At 40.7% G+C, this 23,611-nt stretch overlaps 1 protein-coding gene across 1 annotated transcript in view; it reads right to left on the bottom strand.

The window, feature by feature from the left end:
• TEAD1 (TEA domain transcription factor 1) overlaps positions 1-23,611 on the bottom strand; it is a 159,782-nt gene that overhangs the window by 60,888 nt on the left and 75,283 nt on the right. Inside the window, exons 3-4 of the mRNA XM_048484579.1 lie at positions 10,569-10,633; positions 1,610-1,672 (exon numbers count right to left, since the gene is read on the bottom strand). Coding sequence (XP_048340536.1) covers positions 1,610-1,672; positions 10,569-10,633 — 128 coding nt within the window. The remainder of the gene's footprint in view (positions 1-1,609; positions 1,673-10,568; positions 10,634-23,611) is intronic.

The following is a 23,611-nucleotide window of genomic DNA, read 5'->3' as shown; positions in this document are numbered from 1 at the left end:
TTTTCTCTGAAGAAGCCTTCATTATCAGTAAAGGAGATGCAGCAATATGATTTCTGTAAAGGGGGTACCTTTTAAACATTTTAGATGTGACCTGGAAATATTCAAAAGCATTTTCCCATTCAGTTGAATAACAAAATTCAACAGAATTTTAACATTGAGCACCAAAGAAGAAGCCATTCGATAGAAATCTATGGAAGTAGACCCTGCTAACAAATTCAGGACTGTATTCCCACAAAGGAGGCTACAGGTGCCCAGCATTCATATAGGCACATGCATGGAGTCAGTACAGTGCCTAGGTTTCTAAAATGAGCTCTGGTGCCTAATTTTAGCCATCAGGATTGGATGGTTTTAGTTTGAAATGCTACAGCCTTCTGTATCATTGCACCTTGGGTTAAAAAGCAGTACGTTTAAGTCATCTTAGTTCTTCTTCCCCAATCCAAACTGCTCAGCCAGTGCAGGTCAAAAGCCAGCCACCAACAGCCATACAAGCTTGCCAGCATGCTGCCCACAGCATATAGAAAACCAAGAGCTCCTGACAAGTAGGACAGTGACAAAGCCAGGCTGTTATTTACATACTGCAGTTCCAGGATGGTGGCAAACAGCATCCAGAGTGCTTACTACGTCACATTCTGCCCTAAAGTCTATTTAAAAAATTACTTGTTCTCATACTCTTTGGGGGGAAAAAAGAACTCAGCAAAAATACAAAAAGTTTACGAGATGTCAACACTGCTAGGGTTTTACTTAATTTTTTACTTAAAAATTTAAAGGAAGAAAAAATCAACACCTACATTTACTGTACTTTAAAAAAAATATGTGAATAAAATCTGAAAAACAGTATTTGCCACTGATTCTTTTTTAGAAATAAGTGTGTCCTCAGAAAATGGGGATGGAAAACGAGAGCCATAGGTTGTTTTTTTTAATGAGGTGATGAATAATTTCCTCGAGATAAGTTAGTTTAGATACTGCTGTAACACTCTATAAAAGTAAAGCACCCTACTGCACTGATTCTAAGTTTTTGAGCCCAATATACTCATGGCAGCCACAAAAAAAGGTCTTTGAAGTGCTTCAGCCAGAAAGAATAAATAGTTGAACGGGGTAGGGAGAATTATTAATTAAAAAGTAGATTTGTTAAAATGGTATTGGGAAAACTGAGAATCACAGACAAGTGTTTTTAAAGTGGGAGGCAATAGGTGGAAATCTGATGCTTATCAAAAAATAAGTTTAAAAATCTTTAAGTGTTCAAAAAATCTAAATTAGACCTGTGTGTTTCTGTGTATTACACACAAAATTTTCCTTTAAGCTGCAACATATTAAACACAGTATATGTATATATATTTAAATATAACTTCTAAAATAAAATAACGTTATTTTCTACTGAGTATGTATCTACATAGTGAGAAACATTTTCAAGATGTTAAAATATTTTAATACAGATGCTAGTGCAGAAATCAGAAAGAAAAACAGAGAGAGAGATAAGAAATATAAACAGCTACCACATGCAAGGAAACTAGGTTACAAGAATCACAGCATCAGGCATCCACCAATCACCAGGGAAAACAGGAAGTGAAATGCATAGCAACCACAAGCCCAAAAGCAGAAAAGCGCATACCTTTAGCTTGGAATGAAAATCACGAGATTTCCTTCTGGCAAGAACCTGAATGTGACTAGACACCTGCAGCGTAGGGGAAGGGAGGGAAACAAAGGAAAAGCCTGTAACCATGGAGATGAAAAAGCCCCTCATAACTGGGTGTAAGTTTCAAAAGTATCTGCTAAATGCATGGCTTTGAATTCTCTTTAACTTTCTTCCTGGCTAAGACTCCAGTATGTGATCAGATTAATCTAAAGTATTTGTCTTGAGTTATAAAATAAAAAAAGAAAAGAGAACAAAAAAAAAGAAAAACACAAAAGAAACACACAAAAATCAAATACAAAGTATCTCTTAATTTAAAAAAATAAAATAAAAGTTTAAGGGGGCAAGTTATTTGGATATTCAGTAAGCTTTGCTGTTAAAACACCACATTCTCAGCCATTTAGTGCAGAAGTTGATCAAATACCAGTCATCACTGCAGTGATCTGATCATTTTTTTAAAAATAGCCTACTTAATTTTTGTTTCTATCAAAGTGTAACTGGTGTAATGCCTGGAGTTCGATTATGTGCTCTCTTCTTACATTTTTTAAATGTGGGGGGGGGGGGGGATTACGATTGTCTTTTCAATAAAGGCATGCTGTAGTTTTTACAAAATTGAACAAAACAGAATTTAGCATTAAGCAACAATATATGAAATTATAACAATACAATTTGGCCAATTATTTATATCCCACCCTTTCCTGTCCAAAGACTAATGACATAAAACTATATAAAAACAGACAAAAATATGCATTTCTTCATATATACAAACCCTCCAACTACAAGATAAACAGCCCAAAAGGAGAATACCTAGAAACAACAATAAAGACCAAGACTAGCCCAATTAAAAACATAGTATAACAAACTGAATAAGAAAAAAACAAGGATATGAAAGGGTAACCACAGCTGCCTCAACCATAGGTTTGGTAGAACATCTCTGTCTTACAGGCCCTAAAAAACTGAGTCAACTCCTGCAAGGTCTCAGTTGACAGAGAGTTCCACCAGGCCAAGGCCAGAGCCCAAAAAAACCTCTGGTTCTGGTTGAGGACAGACAGACATTTCTAGAAACAAGGACCACCAGCAGATTCCTGCTAGTGGAGCACAAGTTGTTCCAGGAGTTATAATAGGAGAGGCGGTCCAGCAGGTACAACAGTCCCAGGCTGTTTAGGGGTTTAATGGCCAATCTGGAGGAGGAAACCAAAGCAAAATCTGAAGGAGGGACAAGCTTGCACCTGCGGATTTGCACTCCTCGGGGCACTTTGACTGAGAGGGAAATTTCCGAGATGCCTGGACACAGCACAGTGTGCTACAACAGTGTGCTTATGCCACCAGCTACAAGAATATTCCACCCTGGAAGTAGCAACACCTCCCCATGGCCTGTCAGTGGAATTCCCCTCCCCTCTGAAAAGGACCAAGGTCTGGCCAAAGTACCGGGGGAAAAGACAGGTGTGGCATGGGTACCAGCCTCCACTCTCCACCCCTAACTCCAAGCTGGCTTTGTGACCCACATGGAGAAAAAGGCATACAAAGTTCAGAAGGGGAAGGGGAAGATGTTGTGTCCAGTGTGTGCACTTTCAATAGTCCTCCACTGACCAGTCCACTGACCAATGACTGCACTTTACAGCAGGTTGCTCATGCCGCTGAGGATGTCCTTGCACCAACTGCCACACCATTCTTGCTTGCAGTGGAGCTAGAGGAGGGCCTGTCAGGGCAAGCTGTTGGGTGGACAGATTGCCCAGCAGTCTCTCCATGCCCACTCTCCCTTCCTCATGTCTTTTTCAACAGCAAGCAGCTGCTCTAGGTGCATGGCAGCAGTCGTCAAAGACTCTTAACAGCCCTTCTATCCACTGTTGATCTCTGGCTAAAGCTTCCCACCAGTCTCAATGCTCTCCAGCAACTCAAGCTCAATCACCTCCCACAATATACAAAAGGGTGAGGGAATGACTTGAGCGAGTTGTAGGCCTGGTGTATGGTAACTCGGCAAGAGGCTGAAATCTCCAGCATCGCCTGGGACATCACTGACTCTGGGGAATGGCAATTCCCCCACCTGCCCTTCCTTTCCCAGTTCCTGCCACCAAAACCCCTGTCATCCGATGACATCGAGTCCACTTGAAGCATGAGCTCACTCTCAGCTACTGGGCCAGGTGACTCAAATCCACCTTTAATAAAAAGGTAAAGTTTCCCTGTTAGTCGTGTTCAACCTGGGGTACCACTGCAGGCAGTGATTTCATAGGCAAGTTTTTGTGGGATAGTTTTGCCATTGCTTTCCCTGGCTATTCTTTACCCCCTAGCTATGTGCTAGGTACTCATTTACTGACCAAGGGATGGATGGATGGCTGAGTTGACCATGAGCCAGCTGCCAAGATATCTGACCCACAGGGGGCTCGAACTCATGAGAGTGTGAGTGGCAGTGCAAGCACTTAACCACTATGCCATGCGTAGCACAGTCAATATCTACAAGAAACAATAATATCAGGATGGTTTAACAGACTTAACATTAAAAATGTCCGTCAGAAATTTTGCCACCAAGACAGTAGTTCCAAGACCATGATCATTCAGTAAATATTGGATTGCCTGCTCCTTCTTTAAAAATATTTTGGCTTGAAGGATGGTCGGAAGAAACCACGAGGTAAATCATATAACTGGCATTCAAGAATAATATGGTATATTGAATCTGGGCAGAATCTCTCCTGATAGGGGACATGACAGAACCTTCCTGCTAGTACCTTTGATAGAAAAGTATTCGGTCTTGTCAACAGAAAAGCCCTATGTTGAGCGAAGATGTCTAAATTATAGAAATAGAAGGCCATCATCCCAAGCTGAATTGGTATACCTAGCTTAGCTGAAGAGCATGGTTGGAAGGGGCAGAACGTCTGCTGTTGAAGAACTTAATAGATTAAAAAATAAACAATTCATCACAAAAGCAATGGTCCCTCTAAGCATTCTGCAGTGCTGCAGGGCAGTCTGAAAATACAGCAAGCAACTGAGTAGACCAGGAGAGCATTTGTGCAGCACCAGGACACAGCTTACAGGGAACATTGTCAGAAAGCAATAAAGAATCATAGGTTATCCAGATTTTATTCAGTTTTTGCAGAATTACATAGAGTCAGGATGCATAATAAGCATCATTTTTCAAAAGGCGGAAAAAAGAGGTTGAATGGCCCCAGTATGTTTATTACACAGGATACAGAGGAATTCCATATTAAATTTTGTGTAAAAACTTTAGCATTAATTTTTTTCATTGTGGCAGGAACAAATCGGTTGCCTCTCAAAAGATGAAACTGTTTGATTTGAGTTGCAGAACATCTGATCAAATTAATAGCATAATTTCTGTGCATTGTCCATTTAAGATATTGAAAGGAATGCCCAAATATTTAAAATTTTTGACTTATTCATTTTCTGTATCATCAATTCTCCATTTCTGTAGTTGCCAACTGCCACAACTTGAGATTTAGCATAATTAATTGAGAGGAAATTATGTTGGCAATACTGGTGAAAAAAACTTTAAATATATTTGGAGGCAGACTCTAATATGAGAGAGAATGGTGGTGTCGTCTGCATAAAGTAATAAAGGAATTGGCAAGGAATCTAACTTGGGGTGTGGTGGTGGTGATGACCATTTACAAAATTTAAATTCTGTGCTAAATCATTTATAAAAATGATAAACAAATGTGGAGCAAGGACACATGCTTGCTTAACCCTCTTGGCAGTTGGTATTTTAGATGTCCATTGACCATTAGCTGTATATTTAACTTGATACGTGGTGGCCACATGGAGTTTTCTTAGAAGGAATAATGACCTCTGTTCCATACTCAGTGCCTTCAATTTGTTCCACAGCTAGTCTCTGTCAATCATATCAAACACACTTTTAAAATCTATAAAGGCTACATAGAAGTTGTTCTTCCCAAGTTCATGTATTTATCAGCTAAAAAAGCAAGTGAGAGACAATGATGCAGATTTTTCCTTAGAAAATCAAATCTGTTTTGGACCAATAATATTATTTATTTGTATTCACTAGGTATTGTTCTAGATTTTTAGCATATATTTTGCCCATGATGGAAAAAAGTCTAATTGGCCAGAAATTGGCCAGATTATCAAGACTGCTGTTTTTGTATATGGGCATGATTATTTAGTTTAATCATGAATTTGGTACAATCCTGTATGTCAATAGGAATGAATAAATTGGTCAACAAATGAGCACCAGTTTTTTCCCAATAATTCAGCAGGTAAGATCTCTGAACCTGGTGCCTTACCAGATTTTAATTCTGAGATTAGTTTTATTATTTCATCTGAATTTACAGTGGGTTAATTGAATTGTATCAGCCTCATTAATTGCTGAATTAACAGATACATTAAATATTGCTGAGTTGTAATCAGCCCATATTTAAGAGGGAATGACAGGTTTGGGCAATAAAGATTTGCTGTTCAGGGGTCCTGAAACTGATGACCAAAAGGCTTTGCTATTATTGGTTTTTGATAATATTTAACAGATTATTCCATTTATCTTGAGAATATACTCTTTTAAAAGAAGATTATGAGGGATGTGAGGGTGTGAAATCCATCAGCCCATTGACTGCCAGGGTTGATTCAGCCTGGGGATTCCAAGATGCCCAGTGTTCACAGAATGACCAAACCAGTAGAGACAGTTGATCACATTCAACTGTGAACATCAGGGAGAATAGCCCTGATTGTGGGGCAGAGATCTGAGCAACAGGCACAGAGGGCAATCTGCAACTCCCCCTACTGCTCCACCAGCCTCCCTAGTTGTTCCTTCACTTTTGTTGGCCCCAGCCTTTGCTGCTTCACCACTGTCATCCTCCTCTTTGCTCAGCTCCATCTTCTTCTGATTAGCTACAAGGGGATGTTGGCCCCAGCACTCACCACCAGGAGTCTCACAGGAGCACACTGGATGGGGCTCCATATTGACATCCCCCTTCTCCCTGGACCTCAGGGTGGGTGCCCAACTTTTGGGTGCCCTCACTTTTGGGTGCCATGGCATTGGTCACCCTGTGATGGTATTACAATTTTGAGAGTCACCTGCAGGGTGAAGGGAAGGTGTTTGAAGAGGCAGGGAATGTGAGGGCAGCAGTAGGAGGCACCCACCCTGGGCTATGTGGCTACAGAATTCTAAAACTCACTGCTCAACCCCTCAGCACTACATCCACACACTACCATGGGTGGTATGACCATCTGCATGATGGCCTCAGTTCCAGGCAAACCTTCCTTCATGTCATGGCCCAGCTGGGCTTAGCTGTGCCAGGGGACCCTGAGGATCCCTCAAATGAGGGATTAGACACTGGCATCACACCCTTTGCTCAGCCACCAGCAGAGGTACCAGAGGAAGAAATGACAGCCTGTGCAGGACCAGACTCACAGAATCAGACAGGCACAAGCATAGAAACCCCTCAGCCCCTAAGCTCTAGAACAGATGCAAGGGTCTCCAGACTGGCATGCCCTTCCCCCACTTCTCCTGAGCCCTGCAAGCAGAACTGCAGAAAGTTGCACAATGACTTACATGAGAGGAAACACAACATTCGTTTGGCAGCTCAGCATTGGCCAGGCATCAGCCATGACAGAAAGTGCTTGAAAGAGCTGGTCTGATGCATGAAGCAGATGTACCTCATCTCCAGCTGCCAGGTGAAAGTCTGGCTTTAAAAAGGCCAAGAGAAGAGCTGCCATGTGGCAGCAATGTCTCTCCTACATGCCTGTATCACTGACATTGCTGTGCTTTGGCTCCTACTTGCATGCCTCCTGTCTTGACTTCAGTTTTTGCTCCAGCTTCTGTTTGCTATCTCCTGACCTGACCCCAGCTTGTGCACTTGACACTCCACTGCCCATTCACAAGGGATAGCCTGGTCTATGAAGGCACACATACAATTCCAAGCAGGTCAAAATAATTTGTTCCAGTGCTTCAAGGTGAATTATTCTTTCTGGGCAGCATGACACAGGGATGAGACCCCTTTCTGCCACCATATGCCAGAAAACATGGCAGAATGCAGTGGTAGAGCTTCCCCTTGCAAAGGTAAACTACCATGCTTTACCACCAACCTCTACAGCAGCTCTTTTTAAGGCTTGGCCCAGTTAGGCTGGCAGTAGACATTTCAACCAACAGGTGTTGCCATGACTATAACATCCACACCCTGAGGAATTCAGTGTTAGGTACCCACAGGAGACCTCAGAAGGGCCCCAGAACCGTGGTGTGTTCCCTCTTTTCATAAAGCCTAAGCAGCCTGCTTTGGCATGGTGGCTTCCTTCCGGAGCTTCCACTTCAGCTGTCCATTTGACACATCCACCTTCTGCCAGCTGCTTTGTGTGGATGGCACTGAGGAGACACAAAAGATGCTGGGCTCATCAATACTGAGCATGCATCAGCACTCTCCATCTCATGGACAGCATCTGCCTGAATAGCTTTTGCCTGGGCAGGGGGGCAATTCAAGCCCTGTGCAAGGAGCTATGGCCAGCTCTCATAGGCCAGGCCTCCATCCACGAGCCATCCGTGTCCTACAGAAGGTCCTGCTCTCCAAAGTTTCTGGCCACTGGATCCATCCAAGTAATTGTGGCTGAGTTCCCAGAGCTGTCCCTGACCTGAGTGAGCTGATGGACAGCTTTCTCAATGCCATCCTTTAGAAGCATGGGAGAGAAGGAGTTGGCACCCACAAAGGCAGGGTTTGCATCAGTTTCAGGCTTCCCCAACATTGTGGGTGCTGTGGACTACACCAAAATCCCCCTCAAAACCCTTTCAAAGGAGCTGTAGGTGTATGGCAACTGCTATTGCTTCTACAACATGAATGTTCAGGCATCCTGTGGTCACCAGGGGATCTTCATGGACCTTGTGGTCAAGTTCCCATGCAGCTTCAGTGATGTGCAGATTTTAGCTGTATCTAACCGAAACCATTTTTTGGCTGTGTGGCCAGAAGGCAGTCTGTGGGTCAGCAGTCTGTGAAGGGGGGTCAGGACAGTTTGCTGGCTGCTATGATCCTAATGGTTCTCCTTTCAACCCTATCATGTGACTATGAATACACCCCCTCCCTTATTTGCTAATACCCTATCCTGAGGACAACTCACCAGACTGAGTTGTCTACAAACAAGCCCATCACCAAAACGCACATGGTAATCAAGTGTGCATTTGGGCAGCAAGATGCACGTCTGTTGCCTTCATCATACATGTGGGTACTGTGCGATACAGCTCCTGACAGCTCTTTGCCATCTGTACCATGCTTCACCACCCTTTCTAGGGCCCATCTCTCTTTTTGCTGAATCAGAATTACTTTTCACAGTGCCACAAAAAAGATACAGCAAACCTGTATAGAAACTTCCTCTTCTCCTAACACTAATATTAAATGCATGGCATCTATATATGAGGAAATTGGAGGTTAAAATGCAAAAGAACAACTTAAGACTGAGAATAACTTTGAATGTAAAGTAGAACAACATCATTCTGCTCTTCCAAAGCTTAAGACTGGATTGTAAAGCCGAAATGGTATCCACAAATGATGAGAACCATCAGTACAAAATAATCACTGTTATAGCAAAAAATCAGCTTCTATTAATAAGAACATGTGTGTCGAGTATTATGATTGCACAAATACTCTTCAACAATCAGAAGCTAAAATTCTAATGAAAGCATTAGGTATTTTGAATCATAAAATATAACATTTATGCAATGCCATAATAATTTTAAAAATTCTGAGAGAAAATGATGGAATAAACCTTATAACTATGAAGATCTCTGCTTGAAAATAAAATAGACGCTAAACTCAGACATGAAAACCACCAATTGCAGTGATCACAGACTACACTACCATTCATGTAAGGATACAAAAAATCCCTCATACGCTGAGAAAAAAAATTTGTGGACTCCAGACCAATGCTTTAGCAAAATGTATCAAGTTTACAGTTCCTATTGTCAACAGTGTGCCTTTCCTCCATGAGCAACTGCCTATTGAGAGCTGGGGGAAAGGTTCTAAAACATGCGGGACTGAGGATTGAAGAAAGAAGGAGGAATTATCGCTCCTCAGGCAAAAGTGAGGGAAGTTCTCCCAACTCTCAGTGATGATTTTGTGAGGGAAGGGGGTACACAGTGGGTAGCTGGGCAAAGGGGACACTCCCAAAAATAGATTCAGTAAACTCATTCTGATCATGGAATTATTAGATCAACACAGCTGTTATTAATCTAAGTGAGGTGCAGACAGTTCCTTCTTCTAGGCCATTCCTGTTTTTTTAATCTCAGGTTGCTTTGCTATATAGTAACGTCATTCAATGCAATGTAGGTTTTTTAAGAATTAGGTCTGACCTTCAGGGCTTTCTTGCATCATAAAAACTCCCACAGAATTAAGAAAAGATCACACAACACTGTAAGTAGTTCTGCAGTTTCAAACACACACACACACTCTTCAAACAATTAGTTTAAAACCCTGGATTTTAAAAAACAATTATGCTTCATTATGAGACAGGATAAGAACTCATTAATAAAATACTGAAAATTGTAACACTTTCACATGATCAGGAAGCTAATTTATTCCTCAGAAAATTATATTAAAACACATTTCTTTAATCAAGAGATGAGTTTATCATAGTACTTATACAGCAATGCTCAGTTCTAAACACATTCCAAACACAACAGGTTTGATCAAAGAGTAATTTCTCTCTTTTTTTAAAAAAACCCAACCCTATGATTCAGTAATTTATGTATTTTGAAATTAACTGTTTACAAGCTACTTTTTTCACACAGGACTTACAGTTGCAAATGTATGGTGTGCCTAAGAAACTATCACTGCAGTGATGAATGACACGAATAGCAGGATTTTTAAAGAAGACTTGAAACATTGAAAAGGCAACACAATATCAATCAGAGCAGAAGAAAATGCAGCCACTGCAGCCAAAACTTCTGTCATTTCATTCACTCACATGCATGGTTTTTCATCCTAAAGGACTCTCTTACCTGTTTCCTGGTCCGTGTCTTTCCTGTTCGAAGTTTGATGTATCTGGCTATCAGTTCATTCCTACCTGAAACAGTAAAAATGTACAATGAAGGCCAAAGAAACAATTTAAAAAGGATGTGTGAATTTCAAAAATGCATAATTTAGAAATTTTGACCAAACATCATCTGTATTTTGACCAAATTTTGACCAAACACCATCTGTAATCTCACATATTTTTAGTTTTTCCCCAAAACCTGAATTTCGGATTATTTAACTTGAAGAAATTAGCATGTAGAATGAGACTACAAGGAAAATATTTTAAATAATTTTAAACAATACATCAGAAATCAAGTGACAAGTATTCCACAACACAATTCTAAAATTAAGCGGCATTTTGAGAAGTCAGTATAATCTGACTGTTGAAAATGGGAGTGTTTTTCAGAACTAAAATGGCAATATGTAAGACCAGTGGTTTATCTACTCCAGCATGCTGTTTCACACAGTGATCAAACTGCTGGGTTGAAGGACCCAAGAAGAGGGCAGCCATCTTCTCCTGAAGATGCCTATTCATACTCATTTATGGTCTCTGTATGTGGGATATTCCTTTACTCACTATGGCTAGTAGTCACTGATAGATCCACCCTCCATGAATCTGGTTCCTTTTTAAAAAATCATCTGTGCTCATGGCCATCACTATAATCAATGGCAACGAATTCTACAATTTATTAATCTGTTGAGTAGAGAAATTCTTCCTGTCCTGAATTTTTTGCCTATCAACTCTGTTGTATGCTTCTAAGTCTCAGTATTATGGGAGACAAAGAAAAACTTATCTTTTAAATGCATTTTAATACTAAACAGTAGTTTTAAATTTAAATGTATGTTTGTATGTATGTACTGTTGCTGTTGTAAGCAACCTCAGCCCAGCCCTGCTGAGGAAGGAAGAATTATAAATAAAATTTATAATTACCATCTGTTAACATTTGATCCAAATAAAAGTGGTAATAAATCAAATAAAGCAAATTTTACAAACACATATATAAATGTTACCAGTACCTAGGAACCAACATTCCTTCCTTTAACTGTACAAAGTTTGTAAGAAAAGTGGCAAAATGTTAACATTGTATTATCAAATTTGTAAACATTTTTTCCAAGCCTGCTAAATAAAAACATACACTAAAATGTGCCCATATCTCTAACTCACAGTGATTGAAGAAAGCCCTACATTTCCTTTAAAAATACTCAGCCGTGAGCAAACTCCATACCAATTCTTAAACAAACTCCAAATCCAAATTAATTCAGGGGAGTGAAACACAATTTTTGTTCCAGTTACTACTGTTCAGTGTTAGCCTTTTAATATAGCTTTTGCTAGTAGTTGAATTGATGGAATTAGAATGGCTATTCCTTGCAAATTGCTTTACAAAAAGCATTTTAAATCAGCCTTGGTGACATCTGCATGCGTTTGGGTCTTCAAAAATGCCAGCATCTTACAGACGCATAAGACATGGTATAAACCTGTGTTGTGACGGGGTGGGGGGTAAGAGACACCTCTTAAATAGAGGAGGCGAAAGAGGACATTTTAAAGCCAAATTAGCTAACAAGAAACCTCTTGGAGATAAAAGTCAGTAACTGATTAAACAGTTTCAACCACCAAGTAAGACAGCAGCAATGAGCAAAATCTATTTTAAGGCTTTAAAATATTATAGGCAGGTGTTAAGTTATCCCCATAGTGAGTTTTGAGAGTGGTCTTTTCAGTGAGTTTTGAGAAGGCTTACCGAAAAGGGGGTGGAGTGGGGGATTGGGCAATGCTTTCCTATCCAGGCAGCATTTTGTTCAGACAAGCTTACTGCAGAAGGTCATGTGACATAGGCCAAATAAACAGCATCTGGGGATTTTCAATTACAGACCTTCACCCAGCATGCCTGCACTGTAATCTCTACCAGATGAGGCTCAGGCCTCACTATTTTCAATAATTCACACACTGTGTACACATAACATGACAATAAGGGCATTCATGCAACCGCCTGATTCGCACATCAAAGCTCCCAAATGGCCAGCTGTAAGCATGCTTACTGCTGAATAATTCATTCTTTTCACAGGCTTGAAAAAACGCTCAGCAGGACTTGGCAAGCTTGTGTTCTTTCCTGTGTGGTATGCTAAACTCAAATTTTGAAAGAGGTACAGCCCCACTTTAAAAAAAGAGAGATTCAACCATTTAAATGCACATTTGCAAGGATTCAAATGGCTTTAAAAATAAAAAAAAGTCAACTGAACGGAGCTATAATTCCAAGTGAAAGAGCTCAGGGACAGAGCAGACAGAAAACATTCATGATTCTAAGGCAGGTGTTTAATTAAAAAAGCAGTTTCTCTACTGCAAAGATGTCTCTTGCATAAATCACATATACAATTTTTTCCAGCGTTACCAGATGCTTAAACGTTTACAAGTTCAGCAAACTTATTTCCATCTAACTAGTATTTGTTCTACCATAGTGCCTTCACAAAGACTTCTGTTATTTGGGGGAAAAATGTAATCACAACAATGAAGCCAATCCTAAAAGAGCTCAGATAAATTTGTCTCCGGGTTTGGATTCTTTCTGTCTTATTACAAAGATAAAAAGGATAGGGGAGCTATAATTTTGATCATGACAAACATTTCAACGCTCTTCTAATTACATTACTGTACTCTGATAAATTTGCTGCCTAAATCCTCCCAAGTATGACTTTTTAAAGAAATTCCTTGCTTCATAAAATCAAGTTTTCTTATCTGTCAATCAACACTAAAATCAGCAGGCTCAACTAGTCATGACCTCGCCTCATAGCAAACACATGCTGCTCACCAGCTGTGGACTGTGTATTTTTACACCCTTTTCCCTATCATTCAGAATGGTTTCCTCTTAATCACAATAATCCTAAAAGTGCTAAAACATATCAATCGTCCTTTAAGCCCTGCCTACAAAAGGCCAGCCATTCTGCCTTTATGGGCTTGTCCAACAGCAGCTGATACCTCATTCAGCTGCAAATCCAATTTAGCAGCTACAAGAGGTTTAACATCCTTGGAAAAATATTGGGTGTTGATTCTGCACAGTTCAATCAGCAATATTCCTCTAACATATTGTTTTGGGTTTTCTGCCATATTTGCACTTCTGTTGGAGTTCCCTACTTGATCTTAAACACAGTTTTACTTCTGGTATTACTGTTTATCCTGACTACTCAGGATTTTTTTTTAAAAAAATCATTGTTGAGTATGACAATATTATGAAAGCATTCATAAGCCAAATGTTACATATATAAATATGTTAAATGACAAGAAATGTCAAGGTAAATGAACTGGAAAACATACATTTATATAACATTCTAAAAGAACTTGTTCAAAATGTAATTTGTATGCCTACAAGAAAATCCACAATTAATTTGCTTTTTGAAGAATATTTAGATGGCAAACAAGCCATGAAAACAGTACATTTATTTTTATATTCTTATAAATTTGAAACAGAAATGACTTGATAAGCTTAATAGTTTTTTTTAATAAATCCAGAAGTGGAACTGTTTATGTCTGTTTTTTTCAAAACAAAATGCAAAACTGTTTTTGCTGTATAAAGGAATCTACCTACAAGCATCCAAACTTTCTTGTTTCTGTTTTACTGCTTTTAATTCTGTTCCACAAGGTACTTTTCATTCAATGTAGCCTTTCATAGTAAGATAATGATAATCTAATTTTCATGATAATCTCATGTTCTGCAACCTCTGTTCTTAGTGACCACAATCTAACATGTTGGGTATGAATAACCTTAATTCTGTGTTAGATTGTGGTAGGCTACTTGGCCTTTGCTAACACATCCTGCAAGTCAACACTGCTATTTGAAGAACTAAGGAAAAACAAAGATCAGAAAGGAATATTTCAGTTATAATTACTAAACTCAGCAACAGAATACTTACAATTTACAGTAGGCAGGCTCTGGGTTGATTTCAAAGTTTTGATAAAGTTAATCTACTACCTTTGCTATGCAGTACTTCAGTCTATTAAGAAGGTAAATATTATGTTGCAAACCCAGAATGTAGTCAGGTCCACGCTGAACACAGAGTAAACTGAAATAAAATCTTCTAAATTAGATGGCAGAAAAATCATTATTATTTATTCCTCTTATGATATATTAAAAAACCTCAGTTAAACAAAATTTTATGGGCCAAATTTTATCTGACTTTTCTGAACTGCTGTTTTATATACAGAGTCAACCAATGTTAAACAAGTGTTCTTTGCCAAGAGTTCTTAATGAAAAGTCCGGCTTGGACAGAAATCCTTCAAATAGGCAGACAATAGGCTGGCTCATCTGTCATGAATGATGGATGAGTTAAGAAGATTAAAATCAGTATTTGCATCACAATAGATAAAAATTAGTAAAACTGAATTTCTCAGTAGGTGGTTTCAGCTTTAGTTGTTCTTCAAGGGAAAAGAGGACTCATTTTTAGAAGAATTACAGTTGGCTTACAATATTAACTTGAAGAGGCTTTAAATGTTGATGGACTCTCATACTGGAGAATGAAATAAAGTTAACATGGATATATTTCAACGTTTATAATGTAATGCTTGAGATTTGGAAAGCATCTATTTTCTGCTTCTGAACAATTTAAAAGAGGCGCCTGAATAAAGCAAGTCTGGTTTCATATTGCTTAGAAAAGAGTGGTTCTCTCATCTTGTAGATTTAAAATTACCGAATAACAAAGAGATGTTCATAGTGATCTCAAAATGCTATACATGTATAAACAGCACGCTATAGCATAAACAGTTAACATGGGAATAACCAGAAGACCATGGATATGGGACACAATTAGAAAGCCTTTCATACTAAGATGTTTTTGAGAACTGACATATACTTAGTCGTACCGAAGTCATGTTTGAGTGTAGTGCAAGTCAGCATACTTCAGCATTCAGTAGCAAACTACTGGTTGCAGTATTCTGCTTTTCATGGTTCTTACACTGGCTGGCCCGGTCTCCTCCATCATTCTGTGCACTTGACTACAGAAAGACAGAACTGGGTAATTTCTGTCTCAGTGAGATCACAGTGTCACTTACTGTGACCATGTCATCAGTGCAGCACAAAGCTATTGTTTTACAGATACAAGCTTCTTCCAGGGGTAGGTCTAAAAACAGAAAGGGCAATGCTGTTTGTTTATTACAGTGATATCATGGTGCGTTTGTGAAATAGCCCACTGCCTTGCTTAGGCCTCCCAATTAAATGGCTCAGAAACATAAATAAATGCTCTGGCCATCAACTGACAGGGGAGTTGCATCAAAGACCCTTCTGTAGTAGGGAAGCTGTTTATTTAAAATTATTTGGTGTCTAGTGAAGTTTTTTTTTTTTTGCACTTACAGCAGGTGCAAAGAGAGATTTAAACTCACATTGTGTTATGCAAGAGATCTGGAATCAGATTACACATGATGACTAGTTCAGACAGCCAAGAAACAAAGACCAAATGGAAAGCATGTAATCAATGTGAACATGATTTTTTTATGCATACAACCCTGAAACGTGATTTCTTAATGGTTGGTTGTGGAGTTGGTTATTTTCCCAGAACTTATTTTTGGAGAGGGGTGTTTGGGAGTAGAATTTGTGTAAAAGTACATTTGCCTAAAAACATTTTTTAAAAGAATCAGGTCATTAATATTGTTTCTGTACTTTCCGGTCCACAGTCTGAGAAACAGAAGAGAATGATCATTCTAGTTCCTCTGGCACCAGCTATGTACCATTCCCTTTGCCATTAAAGGGAAAAATTGGTCCAGCATTCAGAACTAACAGTTTAGTTTTGCTTCTTTGCCCCTTAACTAATGACAATTATAATGTAAACAGGGAAAGAGAAAGAAATGCAAGATGCATACAGGATGTAATAATGATTTCTTCCAGCATTAAAGATTAATTACAATTCAAATTAATCAATTGTGTTAAATGTTGGATCCAAAGGTTGTCTGCAGGTCACAGAAGGGCATCTTCCATGAGCAGAGGGTCCCTTGGAATCCAACTACATAATCTGGATTGATCTTGACTTTTTTCGAAGCAGAAAAGAACAGTACACCTGAAACTCCCATATGGCTTTCCATCCAGCTTTATGATCATCTATTACACAGAAGACCTGGGCCTATCTCCAAGAAGCTTATGGTAAAATGGTTCTGTGAAAGTACAAAATGCAACTCATACCCAGCCCAGGAGAACAGGATTCATCCACCACACCCCTGTTTGTCAGATGAACATTGAGGAACAGGATTCTTCCTCTTCAAAACCAGCAAATTGCAAGACACTCTATGTGGTGATATGCCTTATGCCACAATTCTCCAAATAGATTGAGAGATGAAACAGAAATGTGATCAGTGGAAAAGCAGCTGTTCTGGAAAGAACTACCAATAAGCAACACCTGCAGCAAAACATTAAGAGGTTAACAGATTGCAACATGATGTTGTGGTTAAGAATGGCAGACTCTAATCCTCCACATGAATGGCAGGCTCTAATCTGATGAGCTGCGTTTGTTTCCCCATGCCTGCTGGGTGACCTTGCGCCAGTCGTGGTTCTCTCAGAACTCTCTCAGCCCCACCTGGAAGAGAAGGTGATTGTAAGCTGCTCTGAGATTCCTTTTGGTAGAGAAAAGTGGGATATAAAAACCTGTTCTTCTTTCCCCAAAGGTACGACAGAATAAGAAGGAGAGATTAATGCTACTATCCACATGATGAAGCTTCCTTCTATTCAGCATGGTTATCACATGGAATGACTTTAATTGAGAATTTCTAACACCACCAACTGATATTTCAGAATGATCAGAGGATACAATTTCAGAGTTTAGAAACACAGTCTGATAGTGGGGAGACGGGTGAAATATTTGAGTGAACCAAAAGCAGATGATGAAATATTTCAGAGCAGTTACCCTACCTAAGGCTGATGTAACTACAAAAGTTAAGCTTGAATTAACTACAAAAAATGCTATACATAAAATTGCATTCAAAAATTCAATATTTGCAAAAATGTGAAAACCCACTCTGTACACTTTCACCTTTTTATAGTCTCCCAAGTTCAAGACTTTCAAAAACTATGGGCTTATAGACTATTATTATGGTTGCCAGCTCTGGGTTCGAAAATTCCTGCAGATTTGGGGATGAAGTTTAGGGGAAGGCAGGTTTGGGAGGAGGAAACCTCAACAAGATATAATGCCGTGGTGGTGAACCTATGGCACGGGTGCCAGAGGTGGCACTCAGAGCCCTCTCTGTGGGCACGCGCACTGTCATCTCCCCCTCCCCCTGCCAGAGACTGCTGCTGGCAGACGCATTGGGAGGCCCGCTACACAGGCTGGGAGTAGGGTAGAAGCGGCTGGGGGTAGGGTAGAAGCGGCAGCCCAGGCACAGTGGTGGGATTCAGGCGGCTTGCACCAATTGGGGTGAACCGTTTGTTAAGGCCCCCCTCCCCGGGAGAGAGAACAATGGGGAGCCCAGGGTGGGGAGGAGAGATCTTGCAAGGTCCTAGACTCATGGCGTTCAGCAAGATCCATGAACTCAGTTTTGCAGGGAGACCTCCTGCCCTGTAAAAAAAGTCCAGATCTTGCCCGGAGGAGCCCTTCATGCAAAAGCAAGTCATCTGCTGGGTTCACTCCAGTGGCTTCCTCTGATCCGTGCCAGTGGAAAGGTGAGGGGGCAGCCAGCCAAGTGGGCAGAGGGCAAGGCTGCCTAGCAAGCGGAGCCATGCCTTTTCCCTTGGTGCGCTGCCCGGGAAAAGTGCATCCTCCCTGCACATAAAAAAGCATCCCCAAGTCCCACACTCTTCTGCAGCATGACTTTCAACGCCCAGATTGCAGCAGGTTAGCAGCTTGGTGGTGGTGGTGGTGTCTACGGCAGTGGCTTATGATGCTAACTACTCTGCAGTCTGCTTGGGATTCAGGTTTTGTATCAATTTTGCAGTCTTCCTCCCTGCCAGTTTGCAGTCTTGCCTGAAAGTTTGAAAAGGGTTCAGCTTTGCAGATTTCTGGGGAAAGTGAAAGAAAGAATCTGTGGGGAAAGTCTTTCCTTCTTCCTCCACCCCCAACCGGTTCTGTGGGCTCAGGTGATGCTTTTAGGAAATGGAAAACTCTTTCGGAGATCAGGAAGGAGGAAGTTGTTCTAAAGGGGCTGATGTTTGGGTCCATGTTATCTGTGACTGTCATGAGTTATATGTGTGTGTCTGTGTCGTTTTCTCTCCCTTGCAATCAGTAATGTCTGAAAACTCTCCTTTTGCACCTGGATTTGTATGAGGCTGTCAAACTTTAATCCAAAATAAAGAACCTGTAGATATTAACTATACTAGTCTTTATTGGGAATACTAAAGACCAGGAACAGTAATTGAGGATTCTGAAGATCACAAGCAAAGCTTGGGCTTAAATTCCCTTCCCTCCCCCTCCCCCCGCACCCCTGGCCAAGTGTTGGCACTTTGCGATAAATAAGTGGGTTTTGGGTCGCAGTTTGGGCACTCGGTCTCTAAAAGGTTTGCCATCGCTGGTATAATGCCGTAAAGTCCACCCACCAATGGTGCCATTTTCTCCAGAGGTACAGATTTATCTTGTCTGTAGATAGGTTGTAATTCCAGGAGATCTCAAGGTCCCGCCTAGAGACTGGTAACCCTACTTATTATGCCATTTTTATTATAACTGCTGTAAGTTACAACATGCAAGCCTACTCTTGAATTGTGGAATTAACTTCAAGAATAATTTATCCAAAAGAAAAACTGCTACAAACTGTGAAACTTTCACACAGATTTCTATGACAAGGTGTCAAATGGTGACTTGAATCATTCAGTTTCTGACATTAAAAGAACCTGATATATGTCCCCAAAAGAAAATCAGTCTAGTTTTGTATTAATATCTGGTAAAGATTACTGGAGAAAAATCCTGTTCTCAATGACACGCTTTATCTCACAATCAAAAGACTTAATGAAATGTAAACTTGCCTCATTTTCATGAGTAACACATGCAAATATCCATGTTAGCAGACCAAAACTATTCCTGAATCACCACTGCTTACCCACACAAGCCAAGATCAGATGCTGTATTCAGACATAATGAGAAACCTGTATGATGGAAATGGATATGACTAGTAGTTATGCTTGTGCACTCTCTCCCCACACTCAACTTATGTCTGAAGGCTTCCTGGTTTTAGAAGGTTTCAATTAAACTTCAATCAGATGTGATGGATAAGTGTGGGCACCTGGGCAAGTTGGAATTTATTTCATTATTTGATTTTTATGCCTCTCTAGAGTTCTGTAGGAAATTGACTTCATCCTTACAAACCAGGATTTTAAACCATGTTTTAATTCCAGTTTGTGGTGATGATTAACATACTAACATACTTGGGTGCCAAAACTGGAAACCTTTAATTACATTCCACACATGAAAGGAACAAAGAGAACGAAAACACAGCACCTAAATCTATGTATGTGCCAATCACAGACAAATCATCAGGGGTGTAACGAGGCAGCCCTGGGCAAAACCTGAGTTGGATGCCCCCCCCCCCCCCATGGGCGGCCACTCCACCATGACCAAATTTCTTTTTGCACCAGGACATTGGTGCCTGCAGGGGGTGCATCTTTAGACATATCAGCACCAACATTTCAGCATATCATCAGGAGACTGTCCTTATGATGCTCCCCAAGTTTGGTGAGGTTTGGTTCAAGAAGTCCAAAGTTATGGACTCCCAAAGGGGGTGCCCCATCCCCCATTGTTTTCAATGGGAGCTAATAGGAGATGGGGGCTACAGTTTTGAGGGTCCATAACTTTGGCCCCCCTGAACCAAACTGGACCAAACTTGGGGGGTGCCATCATCTCCAGATGATACCCTGAAATTTTGGTGCCGATACATCCAAAAATGCACCCCCTGCAGGAACATCCTAGAAATTTGCCCAAGAATCTTTGTTCTGCATTGAGTTTTCTGCATTGCTGTCAATGGGGGTTGCAGGCTGTGGGGGGAACATTTCTGAAGGCACAGTCTCAAAACTTTCAGGGTCTCATCAGGAGACTGCCCTAATGATACCCCCAAGATTGGTGCAGTTTGGTTCAGGGGGGTCAAAGTTATGGACCCTCAAAACTGTACCCCCCATCTCCTATTAGCTCCCACTGGAAACAATTAGGGATGGGGGCACCCCCTTTGGGAGTCCATAAATTTGGACTCCCTGAACCAAACCTCACCAAACTTGGGGGGTAGCATAAGGACATTCTCCTGATGATACGCTGAAATTTTGGTGCTGCTAGCCCAAAAACTGCACCCCCTGCAGGCCAAAAATGGAAAACCACTAGAATTCCCAAAAACGAACCCAGCATTTTGATGCCCCCCACAAGGTGGTGCCCTGGGCAGCTGCCCACCTTGCCCAATGGGCATTACGCCAGTGCAAATCATAGTTTAGCATGACCTCTAAAAGCTAGACTTTTAAAATGTTACTAAAAGCATAAATCACAAGATATTTCAATCCATAATGAATGTCACTTAAGAAAATAACAATTTGTGTATTATTTATGTCATACCATACGCAGATCCTGTTACACACTTAAAATACAGAATAATTTAGTAAGAATAGAAGTTTCCTAGAAAGACAGGGTAACTGTTTGTTTATTTATTTATTTATTTATTTATTTATTTATTTATTTATTTATTTATTTATTTATTTATTTATTTATATTTTACATTTATATTCCTCCAATCTCCCAAGGGACTCAAGGTAGCTTACATATATATAAAAATACGAAGTGATAAAAACAATACAAAGTACAAACATTAAAACCAGTTAATAACAAGATGCCATAAAAACTTAACATAGCAACCTACAGGGAGCAGAAGTACGTATCGCACCCAGGTGAAGGCCATGGAATGACATTAAAAGTATGCCCAGCTGGCCTGACAGAAATGGTCTGGCAGCACAACTCCATTTTGCAGGCCCTGCGGAACTGAGACAGATTCCGCAGGGCCTGGATGTTATTAGTGATTGCATTCCACCAGGCTGGCCCCAGGGCTATAAAAGCCCTGGCCTGTGTCAATGCCAGCCGGACATCTTGGGACCTGAGACCACCAACAGATTCCCCTCCACAGGTTGTAGGGGTTTTTGAGGACAATAAGGGAAAAGGCAGTCTTGCCAATATGCAGATCCAAGACTGCTAATAGTCTTAAAGGTCAACACCAAAATTTTGAAGATGACCCGGTGCTTAACAGGAAGCCAATTAAGATCTTTTCGGACAGGTGTTACGTGGTCCCAGCTAGAGGCTCCAACTAAGAGTCTAGCAGCTGCATGCTGTACAAGCTTCAGTTTCTGGATCAATGTCAAAGGTAGGCCAATGTAAACTGAGTTATAGTAGTCTAGCGTACAGGTGAGCGTCGCATGGATTACTGTGGTTAAATTGGGCTGGGATAGGTAAGGGGCCAGTCACTGCACCTGTTGTAGGTGGAAAAAGGCTGTCTGGGCTGTCTTTGTGACCTGTTCTCCAATGAAAGAGTGAAGTCCAAGGTCACACCCAGGCTCTTTACTGATGAGGCCAGATGAAGGGCTTCACCGTCCAGAACTGGCAACTGGAAATTCCCCAGTCGATCCCCCCGGCCGAGTCACAGAATCTCCATCTTTGATAGATCTAATTTCAGTCTGCTCGTTCTCAACCAACCAGATGATATTTACCTCTTAACTATAAAACCACAAAATATTTATTTATTTATTAGATTTTATATGCTGTCCCTCTGCTTTCATGCTTGGAGACATCATAGAACATTCATAATAACATACGGAATAAACAATAATAAACATCTAATAAAAACATAACTACTGCTAAGGTGATGTTTGTATTTTAAATCCCTTTACAGCAGTAAAACCCATCACATAGTGGGATTAACATTGATGGATGTTAATGGGGGCTGTTATTGCTAATGGGAGAGTCCTAGATATTAACAGCTCTGTCTTATAGGCCCTGCAGAATTCCACTAAGTCTCACAGGGCCCTTGTATCCTCAGACAGAGTATTCCACTAGGCTGGGTTGAAGCAAGGTGATCCCTGGGACCAGGGATCATCAGAAGATTGGAATTCACTAATTGGAGTGCTCTTTGGGGCACGTACCAGGAGAGACAGTTCTGTAGCTATGCTGGTCCTAGGACAGCTTCTAGTTAGGGAGCTTTCCCAACCTATGGTTTCGAGATAAGCCTTTCATTGGACATTACACCATCAGCCCCTGCCAGCATGGCCAATTGGCACAGCTGATGGGAATTGTAATCTATGAACATCTAGAGGACCATAGGTTGGGAGACCCCTGGATTATGGCTTTGTACATTAGTACAAGCACCCTGAACCTAATTTGATGCTCCAACAGAAGCCAGCACAGCAGCTGATGGAGGACAGGTTGCATATACATCCACCACAAGGATTCCATCAGGACCCTTGCTCTGCATTCTGGATCAATTGGAGCTTCTGGAATAGACCCAAGGGTAGAATGAATTACAATAAACCAGGTTAGAAGTGACCGTCACATGGATAACAGTGGCCAGATAAGTTTGGGAGAGATAGGGAACCAACTGCTTCACCTGGCATAAATGTAAAAAATGCCACTTGAGCAATATGTGCTACCTTGACCTCCATCGATAAGGAGCATTCAAAAGCACCCCTAAACACTTAACAGTTGGTGCAGCAGTTAGCTGCAGGCTGCCCAGGATCAGCAGCCAGCACTCCTCAGTCAAACCCCTCTGATCCAGACATGACTTCTGCCTTCACTGGATGCAGTTTCAGATGGCTCTGTCGTCCATTCCAGCACAGCTCCCAGACACTGGCCAAGACATCCAAAGACTATACATTGAGCTACACATGTTGTAATGACATACAATAATCAATACATCTAATTCTCAACATGGCTCCACCAGTGGATACCTAAATCTGGAGGTTGGAGACATGAGTAGATGATGCAGATCATTCTACAAATCTAAGAAAAACATGGAGGTGCTGAAAATGAAAAAAACCCCACTGGGGGAGGGGGTTATCTTCCACCAATATAATAGAAGCAGCACCTGTACCTTTAAAAAACAAATGCCCTCACATTGGCT

Source organism: Sphaerodactylus townsendi, linkage group LG02 (assembly GCF_021028975.2).
Source record: "Sphaerodactylus townsendi isolate TG3544 linkage group LG02, MPM_Stown_v2.3, whole genome shotgun sequence".
Classification (NCBI taxonomy): Eukaryota; Metazoa; Chordata; class Lepidosauria; order Squamata; family Sphaerodactylidae; genus Sphaerodactylus; species Sphaerodactylus townsendi.
Note: the sequence above shows the minus strand (reverse complement) of the source record. Positions and strands in the feature narration are given on the sequence as shown.